We start from the raw sequence: 27324 nt of genomic DNA, 5'->3' as shown, positions 1-27324 counted from the left end.
TAGACTAAGACCTGAGTTTGAACCCTGCCCCTGAAACTAATTATATGACTCTAAGTTATTTACTAAGTGTCAGTTTTCTCACCTTTAAAATAGAGATCATAAATTTAGTACCTACTTCACACAACTGTTGTGAATCTCAAGCAACATTCTGAGTCAAATCTCTTCTCAAACATTACAGCACTACAGAAATGGTTAGCAATTTGGGCAGCTAGGTGGGAGTGGATACAGCACTGGACTTGGAATCAGGAAGACATCTTTATGAATTCAAATCCTGCCTCACACACTTACTAGCTGTGAGACCCCTGGGCAAGTCACTTGATCCTGTTTGTTTTCCTCATCTGTAAAATGAACTAGAGAAAGAAATAGCGAACCCTAACTCAAACGAGTTCATGGAAAGTCATATACAACTGAAATAACTCAACAACAACATTTTAAAATTTAAATATGAAGTCCTTTCCAGGAACTTCTTCCCCCTGCATACTTATGCCTGGGGGGAAATATATGTGTATATATGTGTGCACTGTTATATGTGCACACACATAATCATATATATAAGTACACATATAAATATATAATATTGTGTATCTACACATACATGTGTATATATGTATGCATATGTATATATGTATACATAAATACATATATATACATACTTACGAAGACATACACCAATATATAGTAAGGACAATAATATTTTTTTAATTGTTTGGCTTTTTTGTGTGTGTGGGGGGATTGTGGGGGGGGTAATGGAGGTTAATTGATTTGCCCAGGGTCACACAGCTAGTAAGTGTCAAGTATCTGAGGCCAAATTTGAACTCTGGTCCTCCTGAATCCAGGGCTGGTGCTTTATCCACTGCCCCACCTAGCTGCCCCTTGACAATAATATTTTTTGAAGAGTAAAATGGAATCTGACAGTGTTTCATGGGGCTAAAGACCTTTTTTCCTATTTGTTCCTGTCTATAGCTTTTTTTCAGTCTGTTAAAAAAATGTAGATGAGTGAACATCATTACATTTGAAACAATAGGTGGTAAGGTATTAGCTAACTGAGAATTAAGAGAAAATGAAATATGAAAGGAAAGGAATTGTGCCTAATTTCTCAGATTTTTTTTCATTTTTTAATAAAGGAAGAAAAAAGATAATCCAAGTCTCTAAAACTTTGATATATTACTGGTCAGCTGTGTAAAGATTAAATGTTCATAGGATCTATGAAAATGATTAAGCCATCTGTTCAAAATTGTTTCCACCTACGATTACAAAGTAAACTAGCAGCTAGAATTGATTACCTTTGCTGGTCTCATGAGGATTAATCTTAAAATTATTTTTTCAATATAATTTCTATTGCAAAAAAAGATACCTAATCAATTTTCTACACATCAGTTGGCATTCAAATTGATGACATAATAAAACATTTGGCAACTGCTTAATTTTAAATTATCTTTTGAGACCTATTGATACTCAAACTAGAGGTATTAAGTGCCACAGTGTATAGAATGCTGGTCTTGGGGTCAGGAAGACCAATATTCTAGGAGGCAGCTAGGTGGCGCAATGGATAAAGCACTGGCCCTGGATTCAGGAGGGCCTGAATTCAAATTCCAACCTCACACTTGATACTAGCTGTGTGACCCTGGACAAGTCACTTAACCCTCATTGCCCTGCCCCCCACCCTCAAAAAAAGGAAAACCTATGTTCAAATTCTGACTTACTAGCTGTGGGACCAAATCACTTATCCTCTCTTAGCTTCAGTTTTTCTCACCTGTAAAATGAGAAGTTGGCCTAGATAACTTCTGAGGTACCTGTCAACCTTAAGGCGATGGCCCTGCACATGCACAAAACACCATAAAGAGTGATAGCACTTACAACCTTCTACACACTTTTGTTAGTAATTAGCCATTTGTCAACTGATAAATGATGTGATTTAACTTCATGAATACCCAACTCTGTTCTATCTAACCACTACAGGGTGGTCTCCCCTATTAGCATATGAGGTCCTTTAGAGCAGGGTCAGTCTTGCCTTTCTATTTGTACCCCCCCCACACACACACACTCTGGGATGGGGGCTTTGCACATGATAATTGTTTAATAAATGCCTTTTCATTCTTCATTCCTTTGATGACTTATCTATTGGAAAATGATTCTTTGTCTAATATGTTTATGTTAATTCTCTATTTTGGGGGATATCAGACTTTTATCATAGCTATTTGATGTAAAGTTTTTGGCGCCTCGTATAAACACACACAAAGGGAATAGAAGAAAAACAACCATAACAAAATTTTTAAAACAATGCACTATTTGAATAGAACTAAAGAGCTCTCTCCCATTCTAGCCAACTCTGCACCTCCTGATCTCTACCAATACAGAGAGAGTTCCATACCAATGGGGTTTGGGATTGGGGTTACAACAATGAATATTATTGTCGATGAAAATAACACCTTAGTACTGCCAAACTTAGATTCATTTCCAGAACCAATTTTGGTCACAAAGAAAAGAGGAAAAAAGCACAACTCCCTCCCTTTGGTTGAGAGCCAGGGAACTGTAGGCACAAAATGTCACATAATGTCCAACAAAGACATTTGGTCAGTTGGGTTTTGCTCAAATTTTCTTTTGTTACAAGGGAGAATTGGCAAATTGGGAAATGGTTCTAATGTTTAGAGGGGGAAAAAAAACAAGTGTTAATTGGAAAAATAGCAAACACAATCAAATTCCTAAATTAATTTTTTAATGGACACCAAAGATCACTGCCCTCAAAAAGGTTACAATCATCTAAGATTAGGACAATCATTATCCTATTTGCTTATACTGAGGAAATAATGTTTGAACACACTTCCTCTAACTTGCAACCTGATTTACTCAGATATTTCACAAGCTGTATGTCAAACAACCTCTACACACAATCAGAAACACCAAGTGCTTGATTGGAAGAACAACAGATGAGCTGAACCTGTAGGCTTTTTATCTAATTTTATCTCTTAAGAAAGACTGATTGTGCAGGGCCTTGATACAGAACATGCAGAAACCAAGCTCTCCAGTGTGCCAGAGAAATTGACCAAAAAAAAAATCTTGATAAGAAAAAAATAATGAAAATAAACCTACAAAAGTACCTACAAGCACTTGAAAAGGCACATGTAAACTTTTAGAGGTTTATCATCATTCTATCCAAGCACGAGCCCAACAGCTCAAGGAAAACCAAGCTGGGTAGTTTATTTCTGTCACAGGCTTCTCATCAACCTTCTGTAGTTCTGAGTCAGACGACCTTTTTTGACAGCACACACCAGGCTGTATTGGGAGAGACAAAACGTCTGCATTCTCCTGACTCCTCCAGTTCTGACAAGTGATTCACACTCCCTGTCCCTCCCCACTCAATTTTCTATTATAAGGCATGTTTCAGGAAAAGAGCAGACAGGCCATCTTCCAGAGGAGCCTAAGATGGTGGGACAGGCAGTGTGGCATCCTATCAAGGGCTAGCAATTTTGTCCAAGAGGGGTCTAGTGGGTGCTAGGAAGCCTCATCCTGAGGAAGAGGCCAAATAGGATCAACGTGAAGAACTCAACAGTCTTCATCACTTCTCATTTTGTTCAACAATAAAGCAACACCAAAGAGTCATTTCCATGGGCTGGTTTTGCACTTCTACAGTTATGAAGTTTACAAAAGAAGAATTCACCCACTCAAAGGGAGGGAAGTCCAGAAATAACATGTCTAGGCTAAAAAGAGACATTTTTGTGGTGTGTGCACCAAATGTGTATATGCACCCACTTGTCCTTGCTTCTTCAGTAACTACCCAATTACTGTACACAGAAAAAAAAAAATGCCACCGGTTTTCACTAAATCATAACTTCATGGTAAAACACAAAAACGCTCGAGAATTTTAGGAAATGGACAGTTAGGTATTTTTTTTTAATTATAGAAAACAAGCATAATTTTGTTCTTTCTTCAATTGTGTACAATCCCAGACTTACTTACACAATTGTTACAATTCTCAGATTGGCACATAATTCCAAGGAAGAAGAATAATTTTCCTATACAATGAAACAAGGACGATGGGAAGACAGTGTCATTGCGTAAAATGCTGGAGAACCCAATTTATTCCAAGAAAATGTAGGATTATCTCTTTTTTACTTATAAAAATTATGCTGCTTTTTTCCTCCCAAGGCACACAAAAATCCCAACAAATGTCTAGTCATTATTGAAAAGTTCAATTAAAAAAAAATCAGTACCAAGGAAAAAACATTTTTTGCCACTCTCACTTGTCGGAGAGGCAGTGTCTCATAATGGACAGGAAGCAGATTTGGAAGTCATAAAGATCTGGGTTCAATTCTCATCTCTGACATATACTGGCTATGTGACTCTGGACAAAAGATCTGATTTCTCAGCAAACAATGCAATTCTCTTAGACTAAAAATTGCAAAGAAGGTGCCAACGAGTTTTGGCAGAAGGAATTTCTTCAAAAGGGAGTTCCCTATAACTAATACAGGCTCAGGCCTTCGACAACGGCCCCCTGTCACAACAATATTTATTGTTATGAACAGAACACTCTCAGGCGCTTGCCCTCCCTAACATGCCAAGACTGACACTTAAAGCAAATTAAGAAAAAGAGCATAATTTTGTTGCTTCTTCAATTCTGTACCTCTCCTAGAAAGGCATATATAATAAGTACAACTCCCTTATTGGTATACAATCCAAAGGAAAAATATTTTTCCCATACAATGAAATGGAAGGGATTGGGGGAGGGGGGAGGTGAAGACTGAAATGGGGGAGGACAATGCAACTCAAAGTCCATGCTATTCCCATATTTTAGTGAAGTCCAAGGAAGCCATTATTATAGACTTTTACAGGGTTAACCACCATAGTGCTAAAAGTTTACCACGTCAGGGAGGGGACACACTTCCAGGAAGCAAACAGAGTACAACTATATGAAATTTGAGAGAGGAGATAATATGACAAAATAAAAAGAGAATTCAACTGGGAATATGAGAAGAGTTGTATTCTCATGCTAACTCTGTCCCGAACCAGCTGTGTGACCTTGGGTGAGCCTCAATTTCCTCATTTGCAAAATGATAGGGTTGGACTAGATGATAACATGTGAAGATCAAATGAGATAATGTATGTGAAGTGCTTTGGAAGACTCAATGTGTTTTTATAAATGTCAGCTATTATTTTTATTATTTAAATAGAATTATCATCACATCAGTGTGGCCTTACTTTCTCTTGACATTCCAAGGATGCCAATCCAAAGGCTATCCCTGTTCTTGCCACATGACTAAGTCTACTTTATTTTCTGATCAGTATATTTTTCATGACATGATAATTGTATTTTAGGGTCCTTGCCACCTGTAAAATTTTAGGACCAAAATTATGTTGTGTTGTGATGTGATATGATGTGATGTTGTTATGATCGATGCTACAAAAAAATAAAATGGCTCACCAAGTTAAAAAAGATCAAAGAATTTGGTGGAAGGTATGAAAGAAGTACTCTATCAAAAAGGGAAAAAAGACTCAATGAATTAGAATTGCTTAACTTAGAATAGGGGCAGCTAAGGTGTCACAAGGAGCCAGACAACTGAAACGAATGAACAACAAAACCTAGAACAGGGAGGAAGTAAAGTTTAGGAAGAATGAAGGATTATTACTGGAAGGATGCAGTTGAATTTCAATCTCAGAGTTGAATAAGTCAAGAAGAATATGTTTGAATTTTTAAAAGATGGGCATAAGGCATTAAGAAAAACTTCCTTGTTACCTGAGTATATATGGTAATGTCGAGGAAAGCCTTCACCATTTCTTTGGGTGATTTGTAGAATCACAGAATCTTAAATATTGGAAAGTTCTAATCTGCATCTTGAAAGATCTCATCTCTACCACATTCTCAACAATCATCTTTCTACTCTCTCCTGGGGCTGCCCATTTGACTTGCAGATAGTTCGAACAAATAGAAAGATTTTCCTTACATTGATCTTAAATCTGCCTCTCTACATTTTCCAAATGCCACTTCTAGTTCTGTCCTCTGGGCCAAGCAAAACAGTCTAATCTCTATTCCACATGACATCCCTTTAAATATTTGAAGATTGTTATCATATCTGCCCTAAGTCTTTTCTTCTCTAGGCTAAAACCTCCAGCTTTTTCTGTTTATCATCTTGTTATTATGCCCATTTTATAGTCTACTATCACCTCTGTGATCAGGATAATCTGGCTTGTCAATGATATTCCTAAAACACGATGCCCAGTACCAAACAGGATACTCCAGATACAGTCTGATTAGAGCAGAGCACAATACAATAGGGCTGTACATGTTCAAGGACATAGTAAAGTCTACCAAAGGAAATTATCAAATCTTCTCGAGACAGGTTGAAGAGCTCAATCTGAAGGAACAAAATAAACAAGACACTCTCCAGGAGGCTCTTTATAAACACTGAAATTCAAGAGCTGATTTTTTAAAGGGATAAGAGAATTGCAGATCTAAGGCTTGAAAAAAACACTTAAGGGAGCAGCTAGGTGGCGCAGTGGATAAAGGACAGGCCCTGGATTCAGGAGGACATGAGTTCAAACCCAGCCTCAGACACTTGACACTTACTAGCTGTGTGACCCTGGGCAAGTCACTTAACCCCAACTGTCTCACCAAAAAAAAAAAACAAAAAACCCAACAACAACAACAACAAAAATCCCACTTAAGAGACTATATAATATAAGCCCCATGTCTTTCAGATGAGGTAAATGAGTCCCAGAGGAGTTAAGTCACATAGGTAGTAATAAGAGTCTGGATTCAAACTTACATCCCATGACTCTTTGTTCAGTGGGAAAGATCAGCAAGTTTTTTTGATTTTGGGGGGTGGGGGTGGGGCAATGAGGGTTAAGTGACTTGCCCAGGGTCACACAGCTAGTAAGTGTCAAGTGTGTGAGGCTGGATTTGAACTCAGGTCCTTCTGAATCCAGGACCTGTGCTTTATCCACTGTGCCACCGAGCTGCCCTGATCAGCAAGTCTTTTGACCACACTGCCTCTCATCCCACAGAAAAATGAAGGGAGGCTGGGGTAAAAGAGGGGAACAAACATTTATTAGGTGCCTACTATGTGCTTTATAAATATTATATCATTGGATGCTCACAACCCTGGGAGGCAGGTGCTGTTATTATTCCCCATTATACAGATAAGGAAACTGAGGCAAACAAAGGTCACACAACTAGTAAATGTATGAGGCTGGATTTGAATTCAGGTCTTCCTGACTCCAGGTCCAGCACTCTATCTACTGACAAAGCTAGGTACTAACAAATGTAGGATGAGATAAGGTGTAGGAAGAATATCATTAATGAGGGCAGTAGAAATATAGGTAAGGATTGTAGGTAAAAGTCCAAGGTAGAAATAGCTCCTAATCTGAAGGCAGGCCTCCTGAACCAGAAAATATTAATTTAAAATGAAATGCAGGGGGCAGCTAGGTGGCGCAGTGGATAAAGCACTGGCTTTGGATTCAGGAGGACCTGAGTTCAAATTCGGATTCAGACACTTGACACTTGCTAGCCGTGTGACCCTGGGCAAGTCACTTAACCCTCATTGCCCCACCAAAAAAAAAAAAAAAATGAAATGCAAAAAACAAAACAACAACATAACCTGATCTAGAGACCACACCCAATTCCAAATCTTGTATGTCTCTACAATATATCATTCTTTGAATCTGTCCCTGGGGGAAAAAGAACTAATTATGTTCATTGATGGGAACATCGTTGATAACTGAGGCAACTTACATAGGACCAAAGGACCACAGATCTAGAGCTGAAAAGAACCTTAAAAGTCATCAAGTCCAAATCTCTCATCCTATTGATGAGAACTGTGGTTGTGTAGTCATTTTTCAGTCATGTCTGACTCTTCATGCCCCATTTCGGGTGTTCGTGGCAAAGATACTGGGGTGATTTGCCATTTTCTTCTCCACCTCATTTTACAGATTAGGAAACTAAGGCAAATAAAGTTAAGTGAATTCCCCTGGGGTTACACAGCAACTATTATGTATATGTATCTGAGGCCAGATTTGAACTCAGAAAGTTGTCTTCCTGACTCCAGGCCCATCATTCTATCCACTGCACCACCTACCTGCCCCATAGATGAGGATAATGATGCTCAGAGAATTTAAGGGGCTTACTCTCAGATACATAGGATTGAAGAGCTATGCTTGCTATAATAAGATTCTTCTGAGAACTAATGGCAGGTAAGAATAGAACCACTCTTACAATGAACTGGACTCTGGTGCAACTCTCTTTCCAGCAGTCACAGACTTCCAGTTACTATTAGTTTTTAATTTAGTAAAATTGTCTAAGATTGGCTGGAAGGAAATACAGAAACTGGGTTAGGAAACAGTTATTCTTCCAGAAAATTCCCTCTTGGACTCAAGAGATAGAAATAAGCTGATTTCATCTAGTTTATTTCATTTTGTAAAATATAACAGTACATTACCATAATATATCAACATAAAACCAATTTATAAAGGCCCTAGCTGAAAGCTGACAGCCAATCCTCAATATGAGTATTGCACAACTAGGTCATTAAAGCCTATTTCAATAAGTAAAAACTACTTATACACTGAAAAGGGGATTCAATTTATTTCTAGCCACTGTCTCCCCACATCTTGTATGTGAAGTTGAGTTTTTGAAACCAAATACAGAATTAACATTTGTACCATTAAATCTCATCCTATTAGCCTATTAGGATCATTTTGGATTCTCCTGATTTCCAGGTTCTCTCTCTTTTAAATTATATTGTCCAACCCTTTTCTCCTACCATCAATCAACATGGTGTTCATCATAAAATATGGATTGACTTTGAGATTATCTAAAGTAATCCTTTACCAAATTATTTTACCCTACTGTAAAATCTCTTACAAGTGGACATCCAGATTCTTCTTGAACACTTTTACTGTTAAAGAACTCCCTACCTTAAAAGACAGCTAATTTTTCCTTGTTTTGGGTTGAAATTTGTTTTCCTATACCTCCCATCCATTGGTGTTAGTTTCTGACAAAGTAAAATTCAGACTCCCTGTTTCCAGAGCTAAGGCTCAGCAAGCAAGCTGCGCCCTGATCTTGACAGGACAACAATCCTTTGCCATCACCCTCTGAATGATCTTAGTCTCTGGGCTAGTCACACAATTCACTGACTGTTCTCTGGCCGAAGACAAACACTGGACAAAGTAGGAATGTCCTATGGTGAATCAAACTGGTCACATGCTTGCTGCTCCCCACCCCTAGTAGGGGTGGGGCCCTGGCACATGTGTCTATAGCTCCACCTTGCTTCCAAGCCTTTTTCCTCACTTAGAAAATAAACTTTCCCTCTAATTTTTACTCACCTGTCTCTGGCCATACATAGGTTCCATATTGGACAAAAATAAGTCTATTCCCTCTTTCACAAGACAATCCTTCACATATTTAAAGAGAACTATGATATAACTACCCCCTCCCCCCCCCAAAAAAATCTTCTATTCTCTAAGCCAATATTCCCATTTCTCCAACATTTTTCATATGACCTAGTTTCACCATCATGATTGCCCATCTCTGGAAATGGGTGCACTGGGTTTGTCAACATACCTCTTAAAACATGACAACTAAAAATGACCAAAAAGTTGATATACCAAAAAATCTTATTTGTTGACTGTTAAAATGAAACATAATAATGTATAACATTCTGAATATATATACATATGTGTGTGTGTATATATATATATATATATATATATATATATATATATGAATATGTGCATCTGAGTATGTGTGTGTTCATTCCTGAAGAGAGCAGGAAAACCAACAATTCAGCATTGTAATAAAGCATTTTTTCTTCAGTAATAAATAGGATTAAAGTCATATAAATATAATAATACTGAGATACAGGCAATAACGTTTTTTAAATTATCACTCTTTCCTTTTCTTACCTCAACCACTGTGATACCTGCAGCTTTACACATGGGCTGGTTGAAATTTCTTGCAGTTTTCCTGAGGGGGGCGTTGGGGAAAGAATTGGGAGAGAAAAAAAAAAAAACAGTGAGTAGTTGTCCCTCCCAAATACAAAATTCTATGCATATGTCACACTATTCAAAAAAGTGATACATAAAATGGACATTTCTTATTATAGAAAATATGAGAGCTTTTTGGAGGAAAAAAAAACTTCTGGCCCCTTCATTTGTCTTACTTAGAGTGTCTTCAATGCACAAGAAAAGGAATTATTCATCATACCTACTCTCACGAGCATAAAGATAAGCTGGATGTTAATGAATCATCAACATATTTTGAAAATAGCATCCCCAAACCTTTTAATGGGGATATGACTGCTTTAATAGTTAAACATTTCACTGAGTAACTTGCTCTCATTATTATATATAGAAATATAAAGGAGTGAGCCTCCATATGGGAAAAAGCAAGTAACTCCATCTTCTATCCAACAGAAATATGTTGCTGAAATTACCAAAACATCATTGAGTGATTTCTGAGTCATCCATAAAGATCAGTCCTTGTGAGAATCATTTTCAAATGAATCTTTTAATAGTATGACCCCTACAGAAGCTGCTGAGCTAGAGAGCATTTTCAATAGAGTTCCGATCTTATTTTACCAATAATGTTTCAATACTAAATTCCTACAAAAGAGTCAGGCGCAAATAAACAAATGGCTTTCCCAGAACAAATTCAAATGAGCTCTTCTAATACCACAGCATATTTTTCCATGACTCTAAATGAATATATCAATATATTCAAAAGAAGAAAGTGAGTTTTCGAAATATACATTCTATATTCAGTCTATAACTCTTGTTGCTTAAGTACCATGTTAAGTATGCAATTTTAGCACAAGAATAAATGGATAAGGAAAAAAAGGTCTTATATTGCTTTTCTTTGTATCTCTGTTTAACACAATGCCTGGCTCATAGTAAGCATTTAATAAATAATTGCTAATGATGCTAAGAGGTGTCAGGATTTTTTCCATCTGATGTTTGTTAAGACTACTAAACCCCTCAGATTACTTAGAGATTGTTGCTTCAGACCACCCTTATGTCTGGCGTCTAATACAGGGCAAGATATGAAAATTTTTAACACCAGAGAAATATGAACCTTGGGTGAGGCAGTGAAGTTTAGTGAGCTAAGCCTGGACCTAGTATAAGGAGAACCTGGGTTCATGGCCTACCCTAGACACTTATGAGCCATGCGACCCTATGTCAGGTTACTTAACCTCTCTGGGCCTCAGTTTTCTTATCTGTAAAATGAGGGAGGGGACTGGACTCCATGGTTTCTAAGGTCACTTCCAGTTCTAAATCCATGATACTATTTAGACTCAAGTGTCAAACAAATATATGTAATATGAGTGTATCCTGTAGTTTGTTTTGCTCAACTGAGTGTCCTTTGTTTCAATGGAAGATGCAACTCGGGGAAAGGGTAATGTGGGTAATGGGAAAAATCAAGTATGTAAATGGTAAAAACATATCAATAAAACATTTTAAAAGCAAATCCTAAATGTAATTTTCTTAGTAATCCAGTTCCTTCTGTCACCATGAATCAAAAGTTTCAATGGCATCCCACACCAAACCCAAGCTACCAATGGAGTGAAATATTATTAGAATTGAAATGGTCATGGTGGGCAATTATCATCATTTAATGCCTATATTATAGATGCCTAAGTGCAGTGCTCAGAAATGGAGCACAATAATAGAGTTTTTATAAAAAACGAAAGAAATTTCAATACTTCAAAAAATTCATGATTTCAGAGGTGTAGTACCCTCTCCACAGAGTACAATGCCTTACCAGACTGTCTTTATGAAAGAGATCAGAATAGTATTAAGAAAATTATCTAACTGCCAAATTACATTAAAAATATAATCATCTCTCATTTTTGCATTCTAATTTTAAAAAAAAACCACTATCTATTGTAGGCCTACAATACACCAAAGAACAAAATAAGATAGGCTATATTTAAAACATCTGTAATGCTAAAATTAGATGTACTTCCAAAATGTCTTAATTTAAGAGATCCAATATAAAATTAACACCACATAATCCCTACACCCTTTTTTTCCCATTTGAGAAGTTAAAAAGAATAAATTGCAAGTTCTCTTTGAGAATGTGCTTTAATCTTCTACTCACCAGACCTGTATGTAGGTCTGGGTGATTTGTAAGCATGAGGTTTGCACCCAATAAAAGCAGGAAATTTACAATAGTATGAGAAGAAAGCAAGCATCCTTCCAATTTCCTTTGGGTGACTTATAATTCTGATCACTCATAGATTTCAATGCGGTATGATGAACAGCTACATGGCATCACAAGAAGAAATGTTAAGGAGGCAGGCTTTTGTTGCAAGAAGATTGGAATCATTAAAAGTACTACACAATTTTCCAATGGTAATGGAGACTGCTCCCTTCCTCCTATTCAAATTTGAATCCAGTTCATTGCACATTTACAATGTCCAAGATTTATGTATGTGATGTTTAAAATCTATATTGTGTGATCGCCTTAAATTAGAAGCTTCAGCACCAGTCTTTGGGCATTAAACATTTATTAAAGCATACAGGTATTAACATGGAGTTCAGAAAGTTACGAAAAGGTCTATCTCGCCTAGAGTTCCAGCCTGGTTGGGTTCTTCCTCAAGTCCTCCTCCAGGAGCCTGCTTTAATCAGGAACCCTCCAGCAAGCTGATTGTAGAAGCTTTTTATAGGTCTGGAACAGAGGCGGTCCTTACACACAGCTTCATGCTGATTGGTTGGCATCATCCAAATCTACTGGTTTTGAAGGTGTTCTCAAGTTGAGTTCACAGTCTAGCTTCTGAGAACAATACCTTCTTAAGGGATAGCCAGGTGTGATTACAATCCAGTTAACTTGAAGTTGGCTAATCAGCAGTCAATCACTCTCACTTGATTCAATCAGTCTAGATTAATCTCCAGGTGGGTCTTTGAGTATCTGCGAAATCCCATTATTTTATCACATGTACAAATGGAACAGTTCAATGGGATATTCATCTAACTAAAGACTATGGTAGAAGCAAGTAGTATTCTTCATATGTTTTGTTTATTCAGTGTGGGCACTTAAGCCACATTCTTTTTATTGATTAGAATCTCACTTTAAAAGCTCTGGAGTGGTCTAGGGCTTGATGTTAGCAGCTTAGTCAACCATAATCAAAGGCATATGGAGCACCTCATCATCTATTGCAGGGCTTCTTAAACTTTTTCCACGTGTGACCCCTTTTCACCAGAGAAATTTTTATGCGATCCCAGATATATAGGTATATAAAATAGGCATACATAGCCTTTTTTACTGTTGCCAAATTTTTCACGACCCCACATTCAGTTATGTGATCCCACATGGGGTCATGACCCACAGTTTAAGAAGCTTTGATCTATAGTAGGAGTTCTAAACCTTTGGCTGTGTGAACATGTAAAAAAATTATTGTAATTATTTCAATATAATTGGTTTCCTTCATAGTTTTATTTTATACAATATTATTCTGAGAAGGGGTCTATATACTTCACAAGATTGTCCAAGGGATCCATGACCAAAAAAAAAAATCAAAGTGAAATACTCCTAATCTAGGGAATCCTGGCACTACCATTTACTTCCCATATAACTGGGCAAATCACTTAACCTCTTAACTCTAAATGTATGATCCTAATCCCTCTTCCATTACGAAGAGGAATTTATTTAAAAACACTAAGCGAAAGGTATACAAATACAGGAAGCCCCTGCCCCTAATATGCTTACATGCTAATAAGGAAAAAAGCTAACAAAGGAACTGGTAGCCAAGGACATTTTGATCTAAAGAGATTGCCACATTCTATCCAGGAACAATTGCAGAGTTGATTTTATCACGGGTTATAGAGTGTGAGGTGAGAGGAAAGGGTATGCATGCAAGGCCTTAGTGAGAAGGTTCTGCAGATAGGTGGAAAGGAATAAGTGAACAATGGGTGGGGATTTCTTGAAAAGGTGATACCATAAAGGCAGTCACCAATGGCAAGGAAGAGGGAAGGATTGGAAAAGTCAGGGTGGAAATTCCTCCAGGTTGTCATCTCTGGCATGGACACATAGTGGTTGGCAAAGAGACTGTGGAAGAGGAGACAATGAGGAGGGGAGAGAAGTAAAGCAAATTTGAGGCTTCTCAAAAATTGTGTTATGATGGACAACATAAACAGTCTAATAGGCTACAGCATATCATCAACAATTAATTGCATTTAAAAAATTTAAAAGGAACATCAAATACACCGACCCAATACATTTATGGCCAGAAAAGAAGTTGGGTTGTCTAGGGAAAGGGATAATATATGGACAGTTATACAGTGTACCTTTACCTCCGTAACATCAAAAAGCCCTAAGAATGTCACCTGCCCAAGGACAATGGACAGATAGGCACTATGAAGAATTTACCAGAAAAAAATGAACACAGAATAAGATAGAAAGCAATCTATACCGTGGAAAACAATACTCAAATTTTAAAAATTATTCATTGTCCAGTAATTTTTGCAGCCATGTCCAACTCTTTGTGACTGTGTTTTGGGGTTTTCTCTGCAAAGATCCTGGAGTGGTTTGCCACTTTCTTCTCTAGCTCATTTTACAGAAGAGGAAACGAAGACAAACAGGGTTAAGTGACTTGCCCAGGGTCACACAGCCAGTGTCTGAGGCTAGATTTCAACTAAGGAAGGTGAGTCTATCTCCAAGCCTGGCACTTTATCCATTGCACCATCTATTTGCTCATAGATACATTAAAACGTTAAGAGAAGATCTCTATCCAAATAGTAACAAGTTCTCAAAGGAATGTGATTCTAACAGATAGGAAGGAAGGAAGGAAGGAAGAAGTCTATATAACTGGCTATAGAGCTTGAATCTAATTTCTGATAAAATTTGAGACTGTATAATCAGAGAGAGTTGGTAAACATTTAGAAAGGAAAGAGGTGATCCCTAAGGGTGAGCATAGTTTCATCAAGAACTGATCACATCAGACTAATTCTATTACCTCTTTTGAAAGGGTTCCTAGCCTGGCAGATCAAAATTTTGTAGACGGAGCTATCCTTACCTAACAAAGCATTTGGTAGTCTCTTGTGCTTTCCTTCTGGAGAAATAGAGAGGCATGAGCTAGGTTGGGTTAGAAATGGATTGAGTAGGGGCAGCTAGGTGGCGCAGTGGATAGAGCACCAGCCCTGGAGTCAGGAGTACCTGAGTTCAAATCCCGCCTCAGACACTTAACACACACTTACTAGCTGTGTGACCCTGGGCAAGTCACTTAACCCCAATTGCCTCACTAAAAAAAAGAAAAAGAAATAAAGAAATGGATTGAGTAGCTATTTTCATTAATGTGGGAGTGTCAACTTGGAGGGAGATTTTTTGAGTCTACCAGGGATCTGCCCTGGCCCTCAACTGTTAAACATTCTTAGCCATGACTTGATGTCAAAGATAGATGGCATGTTTTATCAAATCTGCCCATGACACAAAGTTGGGAGGGACAGTGAAAAAGTTGGACTATATAACTAATCAAAGATATGTCAATAGGCTAAAACAAGCAACCAAATGCAGGAAGATGAAATATAACAGAGAGAAATGTAAAGCCCCATGCTTAGGTATAAAAAAGTGCCTGACTTAACCCTCACTTCCCTGTAAAAAAATGAAAGAAAAAAAAACCAAAACAAACAAAATACAATGAATGAAACAAAACAAAACAAAACAAAACAAAACTTCTTAACTATAAGATGGCAGAGGCATTTTTAGGCAACAGTACTCATATGAAAAGGTTCTACTCTTGTTCTTGTTCTTGTTCTCAAAACCAAAAAAAAAGCAAATGCATATTAGACTTCATTTAAAAAGATACAGCTCTGTGTGACTCTGGGCAAGTCACTTAACCCTCATTGCCCTGGAAAAGGAAAAAAATATATAGCTCAGAAAAGAGATGATAGTTCCTGGTGAGACCATATATGCTGGAACACTGTGTCTAATTTCTAACAAATAAATTTTAGAAAGACATTTTTAAACAAAAGAGCATCCAAAGAGGAGCGACCTGGGTTTTGAGGAAACTAGAAACCATACGATACATTGATCAGAGGAAGAAATTAGGAACATCTAGTTTACAAAAGAGAAAACTAGATAATATGGGGATGGTCATGGTAACTGTCTCCAAATATCTGGAGAGCTATCACATGAAAGGATTTGCATTGTTCTGCTTGACCCCAGAGGACAGAACCAAGGAGCAACTTAAACTCAATGTAGAGCAATAATTCCTAACTAGTAGAGCTATACCAAGTGGAATAGACTACTGCAATAGTGGTGATTCCTGTTCAAAAAGAGATTTGACTAGATGACCTTTCATACAATTCTGTGATTCTTTTGAGTACAGGCCTAATGACAGGCCTATAAGCCCTTCACCTAAGGACCTGAAGGGACAAGTTTAGTGAGGTTCATTACCAGGCTGGCCACAGCCATTGATCTGGAGGCCACAGGATTCATGATGACCATATGTGAAAGCATAAAAAGCTTGCGATTAACATCAGCAAAAGGAATCTAAACAGATAAAATCATGGATTCCATAAGTATTCAACATAATTTGAGAAGAGGAGGTAATTTTATTTGGTTTTGTTGCAGTTCAAATGTCCTATATATTAAAAATATCAGAGCAAGGGGATAGAGATTAGACTTGTGATCTGATTATCACAGGGAATTCCCAGATGAGGAAATTCCTACCAATATTTTCTGATTCTTCAGAGCACTGAGAGATTAAATGACTTGCTCCACAAGGTCACACAGTCTGGTATGCGTCATAAGTATGACTCAAATATAGATCTCCCTGACCTTGAGGCCAGGTTTCTGTCTACTGGACTCTATAAGAAAACAATTGATAACTCTTGTTGTTGTTGTTCAGTTATTTTCAGCTGTGTCCAACTCTCTTTGGTTTTTGGTTTTTGGTTTTTTTTTAGTGAGGCAATGGGGGTTAAGTCACTTTCCCAGGGTCACACAGCTAGTAAGTGTTAAGTGTTTGAGATCAGATTTGAACTCAGGTACTCCTGAATCCAGGGCTGGTGCTCTATCCACTGCGCCACCTAGCTGCCCCGTGTCCAACTCTCTTTACCCCATTTAGGGATTTCCTGGCAAAGACACTGGAGTGGTTTGCCATTTCCTTCCCCAGCTCATTTGATAGATGAGGAAACAGATGCAAATGAGGCTAAGTGACTTACCCTGGGTCACACAGCTTTTAAGTGTCTGAGGCCAGATTTGAACATATGAAGATGAATCTGCCTGACTCTAGGTCTGGTACTTTATCCGTTGCACCACCTAGCTGCCCATGTTATTAACAAAGGCATTTTAAAAACTGAACCATGCTCTCCCCCAAATGACAACTCAATAACTTTTAAAAGTCCACTCAGTAAAAACACTTGAATTTGATTTATAATCAAAATATTGATGACAGAAACAGATTCCAAATCATATCATCATCACCACCACCATCACCACCACTGTTCATATATGTTACCTGAAAATTATGTTTCCTGAACGATCTGCCTTCCAGGCTTTTACCAGAGCAAAATCACCTGTAATGGCTTTCTCCAAAATATAATTATGTCCATCAAACTTCCTCACCTGTAAGAAATAAAATACATGCATGCTGGTCATATGGTTTGCCCTAATTCCTATACTACATCTAATTTCTTTCTGCTATTCATTTTTAAGGAAATCTATTTTAAAATCTTGCTTAGTGTTATATTATTCCTCTCGTTTTCATGGTGTAGCTCTGAAAAATGAAAAACAAATACTGTTTGTGCCTGGAACGCCCTGGCTCCATCTTCTTGGTTTATCACTTAAAGGAGTCAGTTTTCCAGGCAGGGTTCTATTCTTATTCCAACTATACCACCTAGTGGACAGAGCTCAGAATACATTTTGAGAGCAAAACTAACTGGACTATTTCATTTTCTGCTCAGCATAGGTTCATAAAGACAGCTTTTTCTGCTGAAAATTATTCTGTGAAGAACAGAAGAAAACCACTCTAGGGGGAAGCCAGGTGGTGAAGTGGATAGAGCACTGTCCCTGGAGTCAGGAGTACCTGAGTTCAAATCTGGCCTCAGACACTTAACACTTACTAGCTGTGTGACCCTGGGCAAGTCACTTAACCCCAATTGCCTCACTAAAAAAAAAAAAGAAAGAAAGAAAAAAAGAAAACCACCCTATGGAGAATAACAAATCTCCCATGCCTTGGAACCGTTGGAACATGAGAAGTCAATGTAAAGTTTATAGGTGGACCCCAAGTAAAGGTTGTATTTTCAAAGTTTCTTTTTAAGTCAGTTGGAACTTTCCTCCCAGGTGTATAGATTTAGGTCTAGGAGGGACCATAAAGATTACCTTACATGTAAAGTGCTTTTCAAACTGTAAGGCATTATATCAATGCTAGCTGTTATTTATTATGAAACCCTTCATTTTACAGATGAGGAAACTGAGTACTGAGGCAGCTAGGTGGGGCAGTAGAGAAAGCACCAGAAAGACCTGAATTCAAATCCCTTTTCAGGCTCTTGTTAGTTCTACAACCCTGGTAAAGTCATTTAACTTCTGTTTGCCTCAGTTCCCTCATCTGTAAAAAGGGGGATAGATAATAGCATCTACCTCCCAGAGTTGTCATGAGGATCAAGTGAGATAATAATTGTTTTGTTTTGTTTTGTAGGGCAATGATGGTTAAGTGACTTGCCCAGGGTCACACAGCCCAGTGTCAAGTGTCTGAGGCTGGATTTGAACTCAGGTTCTCCTGAATCCAGGGTCAATGCTTTATCCACTGTGCCACCTAGCTGCCCTCTGTGAGATAATAATTGTAAAGCAATTAGCACAGTGCCTGGCATAGAGTAAGTGCTATACAAATGTTGGCTATTTTTGTTATTATTACCATGGGCATTTAGAGACTTGCTAAGTTTGAGAACCCAGGTTCCCTGGCTCCTAATCCCAGTACTCTTTCCACAACTCCATGAAAAATCTTTTCCTACAGAAACAATGCTACAAAAGGTGATTTAGGTTTCTAGGTGAGCTCATAAAAGTCCACAAACTGGAAATGATAATAGCATTCATATTATCATGATGATAATAGCTAACATTTATTAATAAGCACCTATCACGTGCCAGACATTGTGTTTTACAATTATTATCTTATTTGATTCTCACAACATCCCTGGGAGGTGGGTGCTATTATGACTCCCATTTTACAGATAAGGAAATGGAGGCAAAGATGTTTATTAACTTGCCCAGGTAGAGAATCCATCCATGATAACATGATTTCTAAGAGGAAATGAGTTCAGGGTTTCCCAATTTGGTAGTGACTCCTGTGGTCTTAAGGAGGGACTCAACTGCCAAAGGAGATAGAGGAAGGAGGGTAAACTTGAGGGGCAAAGGAAGTTTGGAAGGGATGGGTTTTAAGTTTATAAGAGAAAGAGGACTACGTAGGAAGGAAGGAAGGAAGGAAGGAAGGAAGGAAGGAAGGAAGGAAGGAAGGAAGGAAGGAAGGAAGGAAGGAAGGAAGGAAGGAAGGGGCACAAGAGGCATTTTCCCTGAGGAAGGGAAAACAGTCTGGAAGAAAGGAGTGGCAGTGGATCAGTAGTTTTCCTTTCTTCTTCCAGCTACTACATCCAGGAAAGCCCAGAATCTTCTGCCAGAATCAACCCACCTGAGAAATGCCTTATTATTTTTCTCCAAAGGGACACAGGGATGGGACCACTTGTTTCCTTTTCTAGTTCTGGATTTAAACCAGGCTCTCTCTCTTCTTCCCTGGCCCACTATAGAACCTCCCCTCCCTGAAGTAAAGACAAAACCCAGAGCCCCTTGAGAATGGGGCGTGTCTTATAGCTTTCCTTGTATCCCCAGGGCTTAGTACAGTGTTTGGCACATAACAGGTGTTTAATATATGTTGGTGAAGATAGGTGGCCTCAGACACTTGACACTTACTAGCTGTGTGACCCTAGGCAAGTTACTTAACCTGCATTGCCCCACAAAAACAAACAGATAATGGATGAATAAATAAACAAATAGATGGAAAATGCATGAATGAATAAATAAATGAATGAATAAGTAAATGAATGAATGGATAGATAAATAGATAAATAAATGTATGTTGACTGATTTTTTAAAAATTAGTTTCCTAAGGGTTTGTTTTTTAGTCAGTTTTTTGGGATTTGGGGGATGAGGAGAAAACCTCTGTTAACAACAATGGGGGGAAAGGAAAGAAAAGTGACAAACTAAAGTCATCTTTGACATGCCAACAATGTTGTCCTTTATATTCGTTTGAATATAATGTATATGGAGTTAGTTTCTGGTCCTTCTTTACTTAATCCTGCTCTTCTATTTTCCAGTAAAAATCTTAGACCCTCTGAACCCCAAACTGCTCTGAATTTAACCCTCCTGATTTCAGCCCGTTTTGGAATTTCCATTGCTTCACTAGGTAGGGCTGGGGGAGAGGAGGACAGGAACAGGGCCCAGGGGAAAAGGTGTCTCCTTTATGAAGGTATGGGGTAAGACTCAATTACACAGGCCAGGACTGACCCCTTGGTTCTCTCTTTTCAATCTCCCTGCTTTTGAGGAAAACAATGGAAATACTCACAAGCAACAGAGAGGAATAAGAAATCAAAGGAAAGGAAGATTTGGATGAAGAAGCTACAGGAGATTGGGCTAATCTGAACCTATAAGTCACAGATCAAGTTTCTCTCAAAAATTTAATGACAGGGGCAGCTAGGTGGTGCAGTGGATAAAGCACCGGCCCTGGAATCAGGAATATCTGAATTCAAATCCAGCCTCAGACACTTGACACTTACTAGCTGTGTGACCCTGGGCAAGTCACCTAACCCCCATTGCTCCGCCCCCCAAAAAAATTTAATGACAGGGAAAAGTATCAGAGATGGAAGCTCTTAATGTAGATTTGAACAAATAAGCCTGTTTATCTCAAATAAATACACACTTGAATATTTTTCTTAAATGGTCATAAGAGCATAGGTTTATATTTGGAAGGAACCTTAGAGGCTGAATCCAAGCTTCTCAATTTACAAATGAGGGGGAATGGGAAAGGAATAAGCATTCATAAAGCACCTCCTGGTGCCAGGTAATGTGCTAAGGGCTTTACAATTAACATCTCATTTGATCTCCCCAACAAACCGACCAGGTAAGTGCTTTCATAATCCCCATTTTACACTTGAGGAAACTGAGGCAAACAGAGGTTAAGTGACTTGCCCAGGGTCACACAGCTAGTAAATGTCTGGGGTGGCTTTTGAATCCAGATGTTTCTGTCATCAACATCAGTATTCTAGTCATTATTCCACTCGATCTCTTGGTGTTTACAGTTTACAAAGCACTACATACACACATATAAATATATATGTATATATATAACATTTAATATATGTTTGTATAAGTACAATTTATTTAATGTGAATACTTATGATAAAATGATATATTTGTATAGCTCTCTGTGAACCTCAAAGTACTATATGAAAGCTAGCTATTATTATTGTTATAAGGTAGATGTTTTCTCAGATGGAGTATAAGCTCCTTGAGGATTCTTTCTTTTTGTCCTGTTATGAGCTAGGTGGTTGCAGCAGGCAGAGTATCTGGCCTGGAATCGGGAAAATTCATCTTCATGAGCTGCGTGACTGAGCAAGGCATTAACTCTGCCTCAGTTTCCTCATTTGTAAAATGAGCTGGAGAAGGAGATGATAAAACCACTACACTATCTTCACCAAGAAAACCCCAAATGGAGTCATGAAGATTCAGACATGACTGAACATCAACAAACTCTCCTGCATCTGATACAACTTGAATGGTTCATGGTAGACACTTAATAAATGCTTATTAATTATTATAATTCAGCTCTCTCTTTTATTCTCAAGTATAAACATAATCAGTCATCCATATTCTAACATACACTTGTTCAACATCAATAAAGTACCATCACAGAGTAAGCATGTAATAAGTACTTGCTGATTAATTACCTAACCTGATTTCATTTAAATTGAAATTGCTTAAGAATATTCTACTTCATATTAATATATGCTAGTTTCTTTTCTTTTTTTCTTTCTTTCTTTCTTTTTTTTGGTGAGGTCACACAGCTAGTAAGTGTCAAGTGTCTGAGGCCAGATTTGAACTTAGGTCCCCCTGACTACAGGGCCAGTGCTCTATCCATTGTGCCACCTATATGCTAGTTTCTAAATAATAATAGTTGGCATTTACACAGCATTTTAAGGTTTACAAAGAGCTTTCTAATTTGCTCCTTCCAACATCACTGTGAAATAAGTACTACAATATAAATCCTATTTTACAAATGAAGAAACTGAGTCTTAGAGCAGTGAAATGACGTGTCCAAGGTCACAAAGCTAGGAAATGGAAGAACTGAGATCTGAACCCAAGTCTTATGACTCCAAATTCAGGGTTCTTTCTGAAGCTTCCCTACTAAGTAAAATGTTTTGGTCTTTCTTAGAACAGAGATTACTGCAAAGTCAGTCAGTGCTGCCACCAGTAATTTATTAAAATCTAATAGTTTATACTGGGGTCTAGCTAGACATTTCACCAGATTCATAATAAATTATTCCCTTTCCCCCTAGCAAACATGCTTTGCTTCTCTTGTGTGTGTGTGTGAGGCAATTGGGGTTAAGTGACTTGCCCAGGGTCACACTGCTAGTAAGTGTCAAGTGTCTGAGGTCAGATTTGAACTCAGGTCCTCCTGACTCCAGGGCTGGTGCTTTATCCACTGTGCCACCTAGCTGCCCTGCTTTGCTTCTTAAACTTGCAAATAATAAATAATGTTGCAGCTCTTTGCACTTTTGGTTTTTGGATTTGCATTCCTTTTACCTCTCTCGGTTGGCTGGCGATTGCAATGCTGCCATCTTTGTTGTACTTGATGGGTGATCCTCCTTCTTGTACCAGTGTCCCATACCCTGTACTGGTGAAGAAGGCTGGAACTCCAGCTCCCCCCGCTCGAATCCGCTCCGCAAGTGTTCCCTGCAGATGAGAATCATTGTGGGGCATCAGATAGGTACTCGTTACTAAGCACTCCTCTGTGGATTTCCCTTTATATAGAGAATTACATATATACTCAGACCTCGTCTTCCCTAACCTTGCTAACATAAAAATGTTAAACAATAACTATCTTCATTAGCAACTTTCATGCTTTGAATGTATAGCTATCGAAAAAAAGAAAAAAATTTATATTATATTAATGTCTCTCTATTCTTACTGCAAACAGTATCTATCTTTGTGTTCTTATTAATTTTCATATTCATAATATCTACTTTCATGCTTCCAGTTTTTCTTCTAACATTACATTACACAAATCCATATTTAACTTTTCTAAAAAATATATACTTTGGGTTTGAACTCTCTGATTTATTTCCTTATATTGAAAACATTAAGTAGATAATTATAAAATCTTTATTTCATTCCCATGCTCTGTAGACACAACATAAATTATGTATATTTTTAAAACAATGAGTCAACAATATGAACTATCAAAGCAGTTTTCATTTAAATTAAGTGGGTAATATGTATATTTTAAAACAACAAACCAACAATATAAAGTATCAAAACAATTAGTTTTTATTTACATTAAGTCTGTAATATGTATATTTTAAACAATGAACCAGTAGTATAAAGTTTCAAAACAACTGGATTTTATTTCAAATAAGTTTGTATTTTAAATAGTTAATTATACTATACCTATGTGTTCCACAGTAGAAATTTAAGAGAAAAGCATTATCTTTTTTTCTGAAGTGACAATTTCCCATATTTAACATCTATCTAAGTCACCCCTTTGGTAAAAGGCACTTTACATATAAAATATGTAACTGAAATGCTATTTGCATGGATGCTTTGATATTGATATGATTGTAGATAAATTAAAATAAAAGAACTGGTATGAATACAAATCACTGAACCTGCACAGTACTGATAGTAGTAATTGTAGTGGTAGTAGTAGTAGCAGTGGTGGTGGTGGTGGTGATGGTAATGATGGTAGTATTGGGGGTAGGGAGGTGGTTAATGGTTATATCTGTGACAAGTGGCAGCAGTAGAAGTAACAATTCACATTTATATAGCTCTTGAAGGTTTTTCAAAAGTGACATAAGTTTTACCTCATTTTATTTTCACAACAAGCTTGGAAGGTAGGTATTACTATTATCCCATTTTAAAGATGAAGAAGAAACTGAGGCAGACAGAGGTAAGTGACTTGCCAGAGTCACACAGCTAATAAGTGTGAGACTGAACTTGAACTCAAGTCCTGCACCCTATTCATTGGGTCACTTAGCTACCTGCGTCAGGAAACTGAGGTGCAGAGCCTGTATTGGAGGTCTTTGTTTCAGTCCCTTAAGCCCAGGAACTGCCCTAGGGGGAAAAAAAGTACTGTTGCCTTTCAAAGCTCCCAGGGGGTGAGCTGTTCTCCCTTTTACAAAGCAAGTGCTCTTAGCCTTCCTCTTCACAGGATATTAACAACATTCTAGCTTCCAGTTACAGACCTGTGTATGGTAAGAAGGACTCCCCTTCTTGCTGATGGAGCCAAATGCACTATGGGGCAGCTCTAGTTAATATCGAGTTTTCTTTACATTAAATTGAAATTTGCTTCTCAGCAACTTCCACCCCCAGCCCTGGCTCTGCCCACTTGGGCGGGGAAGAGTAAGTCCAATCTTTCTTCTTTCCATGTTGTTCAGTCATGTCCAACCAACTCTTTGTGATGCTGTAGACCACAGCACAACAATACTATCCATAGGGTTTTCTTGGCAAAGATAATGGGAGTGGTTTACTATTTTCTTCTCCAGTAGATTAAGGCAAACAGAGGTAAAGTGACTTACTCAGGGTCACAAGGCTTGTGTCTGAGGCTGCATTTAAACTCAGGTCTTACTGACTCCAGGTCCAGGGCTCAATCCACTGATATGTACTGATATATTTGATATTTTAAAAAATTTATATTAAATGACATTTAAACATAGATGAGTATATTTAACTTAAATGTATATATTTAATGGTTATATTATATATACATCTTTAATTTATGTTTAACATTTTATACATTAATAGAGTATAACAAATATATAATCTACTTGATATATTAAATAATATATGGTAGATTACATAAACATGTGTATACATATAAATTATATATAAATTTATATGTAACTCACTCTAGTAGAGGCCTCCCTTTAGTAATATACATATAATTTTATGGTGAAAGACACTTTTTCTTAAATACACACATACACAAACACAAAATCAATTATGTTTCCCCTAAGTCTTGCCCAAAATAAATATCCCTCAATTCCTAAAGGCCTGATCTCCAGTTCCCTCGCAATCCTGGTCAGCCTGCTGTGGACCTATCCTAATTTAGCACATTCTTCCTAACTGGTGATACCCAAAACTAAGCTTGATGCTCTAAATGTGTTTTGACTAAGGCAGAGAACAACAGGAATACCATCCCCCTTGCTGGGGGACAGTCTACCTTTCTTAATGTCGTCTGAGTTCATACTGGCTTTTTTCTATCTACCATGTCAAACTGCTGACTCATATTGAGTTTTTGATACACTAAAACCCCCAGATCTTTCCCCCGCAACAAAAACTGTTGTCTAGGGGGCAGTTAGGTGGTGCAGTGGATAAAGCACTGGTCTTGGATTCAGGAGGACTTGATTTCAAATTCAGCCTCAGAAACCTGACACTTACTAGCTGCGTGACCCTGGGCAAGTCACTTAACCCTCATTGCCCTGAAACAAACAAAACAAAAAAAACAAAAAAAACCCTGTTGTCTAATCAAATAGGCCATATCTTATATAGCATCCCCAGAGTCTTTTTTGTTGTTATTATTCAGTCATTTTTAGTTATATCTGACTCTTTGTGACCCCATTTGGGGTTTTCTTAGCAAAGATATTGGAGGGATTTGCCATTTCCTTTTCCAGCTCATTTTACAGATAAGGAACTGAGACAAACAGGGTTAAATGGTTTGCCCAGGGTCACATGGCTAGTCAGTAAGGGCAGATTTGAAATCAGGAAGAGTAATAAAATTGCACTAACACTTTTTAGACACCCAGATTTTTTTTTCAAGCCAAGCATAAGACTTGATATTTACCTGTTAAATTCCAAATAACAGCAACAACCACAATAGCTTGCATAATTATAGTGCTTTAAGGTTTGCAAAGCACTTTACAAATATCTCATTTTAATTAGTCTATCATTATAGTCTATTTAAGGCCTTTTAGGAGTCTGTCTTAATGCAAAACAGATAAGGATTAATCTTTACCTACATCTAAGTCATTAGTAAAATAGAAAATAATAAAGAGCAAAAATTCCCCAGGGACATTCTAGTAAAGACCTCCCTTCATGACAGCACAAATTTATTAATGACAGCTTTTTAGCTCATGTCACTCAACTATCTCCATTATAGGAAGATTTTGAAGATCACATAGGACAGGATTAGGTACGAGATGCTCAGGTCCTTTCTCAAGCCAAACATTCAAACTCTACTGCAGAGAGCACAACTCCAATGGGCTGGTCATGCTATGTGAATGCTTACCTAAAAGACTATTTCATGAAGAACTCACACAAATCAAACGCTGACATGGTGGTTAAGTAATCGATACAAGGACATTCTCAAGGTCTCTCTGAAGAACTTTTTGAAACTGTAAGACTGTGAGACATGGGAGACACTGGCACAGGACTGCCCAGCATGGTGTGCCCACATCAAAGAAGGTGCTGTACTCTATAAGCAAAGTAGAATTGCAGTAGCTCAAAAGAAACATGAGATGGACAAGTTTAGAGGCACCTCCATCTCAAATGTTCATGTGGACTATTTGTGCCCGACCTTATTGAACCTTTCAAGCTTGTATTGGTCTGATCAGCCACAGTCAGAAACACTGTACTTTGACCCCAACATAGTGATGTCATTTTGGTCCTCTTCAAGAATGAAAGACAACAACCAATCTAGACCACAAAGATGATATGGGAGACTGTCAAATGCCTTGCAATTCAGGAATTCTATATCTACACCAGGAGTCCTTAACCTTTCTCAGAATAATGATCTTAAGTGCATGAAACAAAATACACAGGATTCCCAAGGATACCAACTACACTGAAATAGTTACCAGAATATTTTAAAACACAAGTTCACGGACCCCAGCTTAAGAGCCACTGATCTATGACATAGTGCAGAAGTTCTTGTACTGTATTTTTAGGGACCCCCTACATTTTGAACCTCTGAATAAGAAATTCCATTTTGCCCTAAAACTGGCAAACTTAGTAGCATCTGTCTAAAAATAAAATTATCATATTTAATACTTTATAGCAAGCTATAAAGTTTAATTTTATATTAATATATGTAGTTTGTTAAAGTTTTCACAAGAATTTTTGCATGCATTTGTACT

The 27324-nt window shown here is 37.7% G+C and overlaps 1 protein-coding gene across 1 annotated transcript in view; it reads right to left on the bottom strand.

Annotated features, from left to right (window-relative positions):
- Nucleotides 1-27324, bottom strand: part of OXCT1 (3-oxoacid CoA-transferase 1) — a 187469-nt gene that overhangs the window by 137693 nt on the left and 22452 nt on the right. Inside the window, exons 5-7 of the mRNA XM_043979700.1 lie at nt 22778-22927; nt 17445-17551; nt 9895-9955 (exon numbers count right to left, since the gene is read on the bottom strand). Coding sequence (XP_043835635.1) covers nt 9895-9955; nt 17445-17551; nt 22778-22927 — 318 coding nt within the window. The remainder of the gene's footprint in view (nt 1-9894; nt 9956-17444; nt 17552-22777; nt 22928-27324) is intronic.

Source organism: Dromiciops gliroides, chromosome 1 (genome assembly GCF_019393635.1).
Source record: "Dromiciops gliroides isolate mDroGli1 chromosome 1, mDroGli1.pri, whole genome shotgun sequence".
Classification (NCBI taxonomy): Eukaryota; Metazoa; Chordata; class Mammalia; order Microbiotheria; family Microbiotheriidae; genus Dromiciops; species Dromiciops gliroides.
This window is presented reverse-complemented; position numbering and strand designations above follow the sequence as displayed.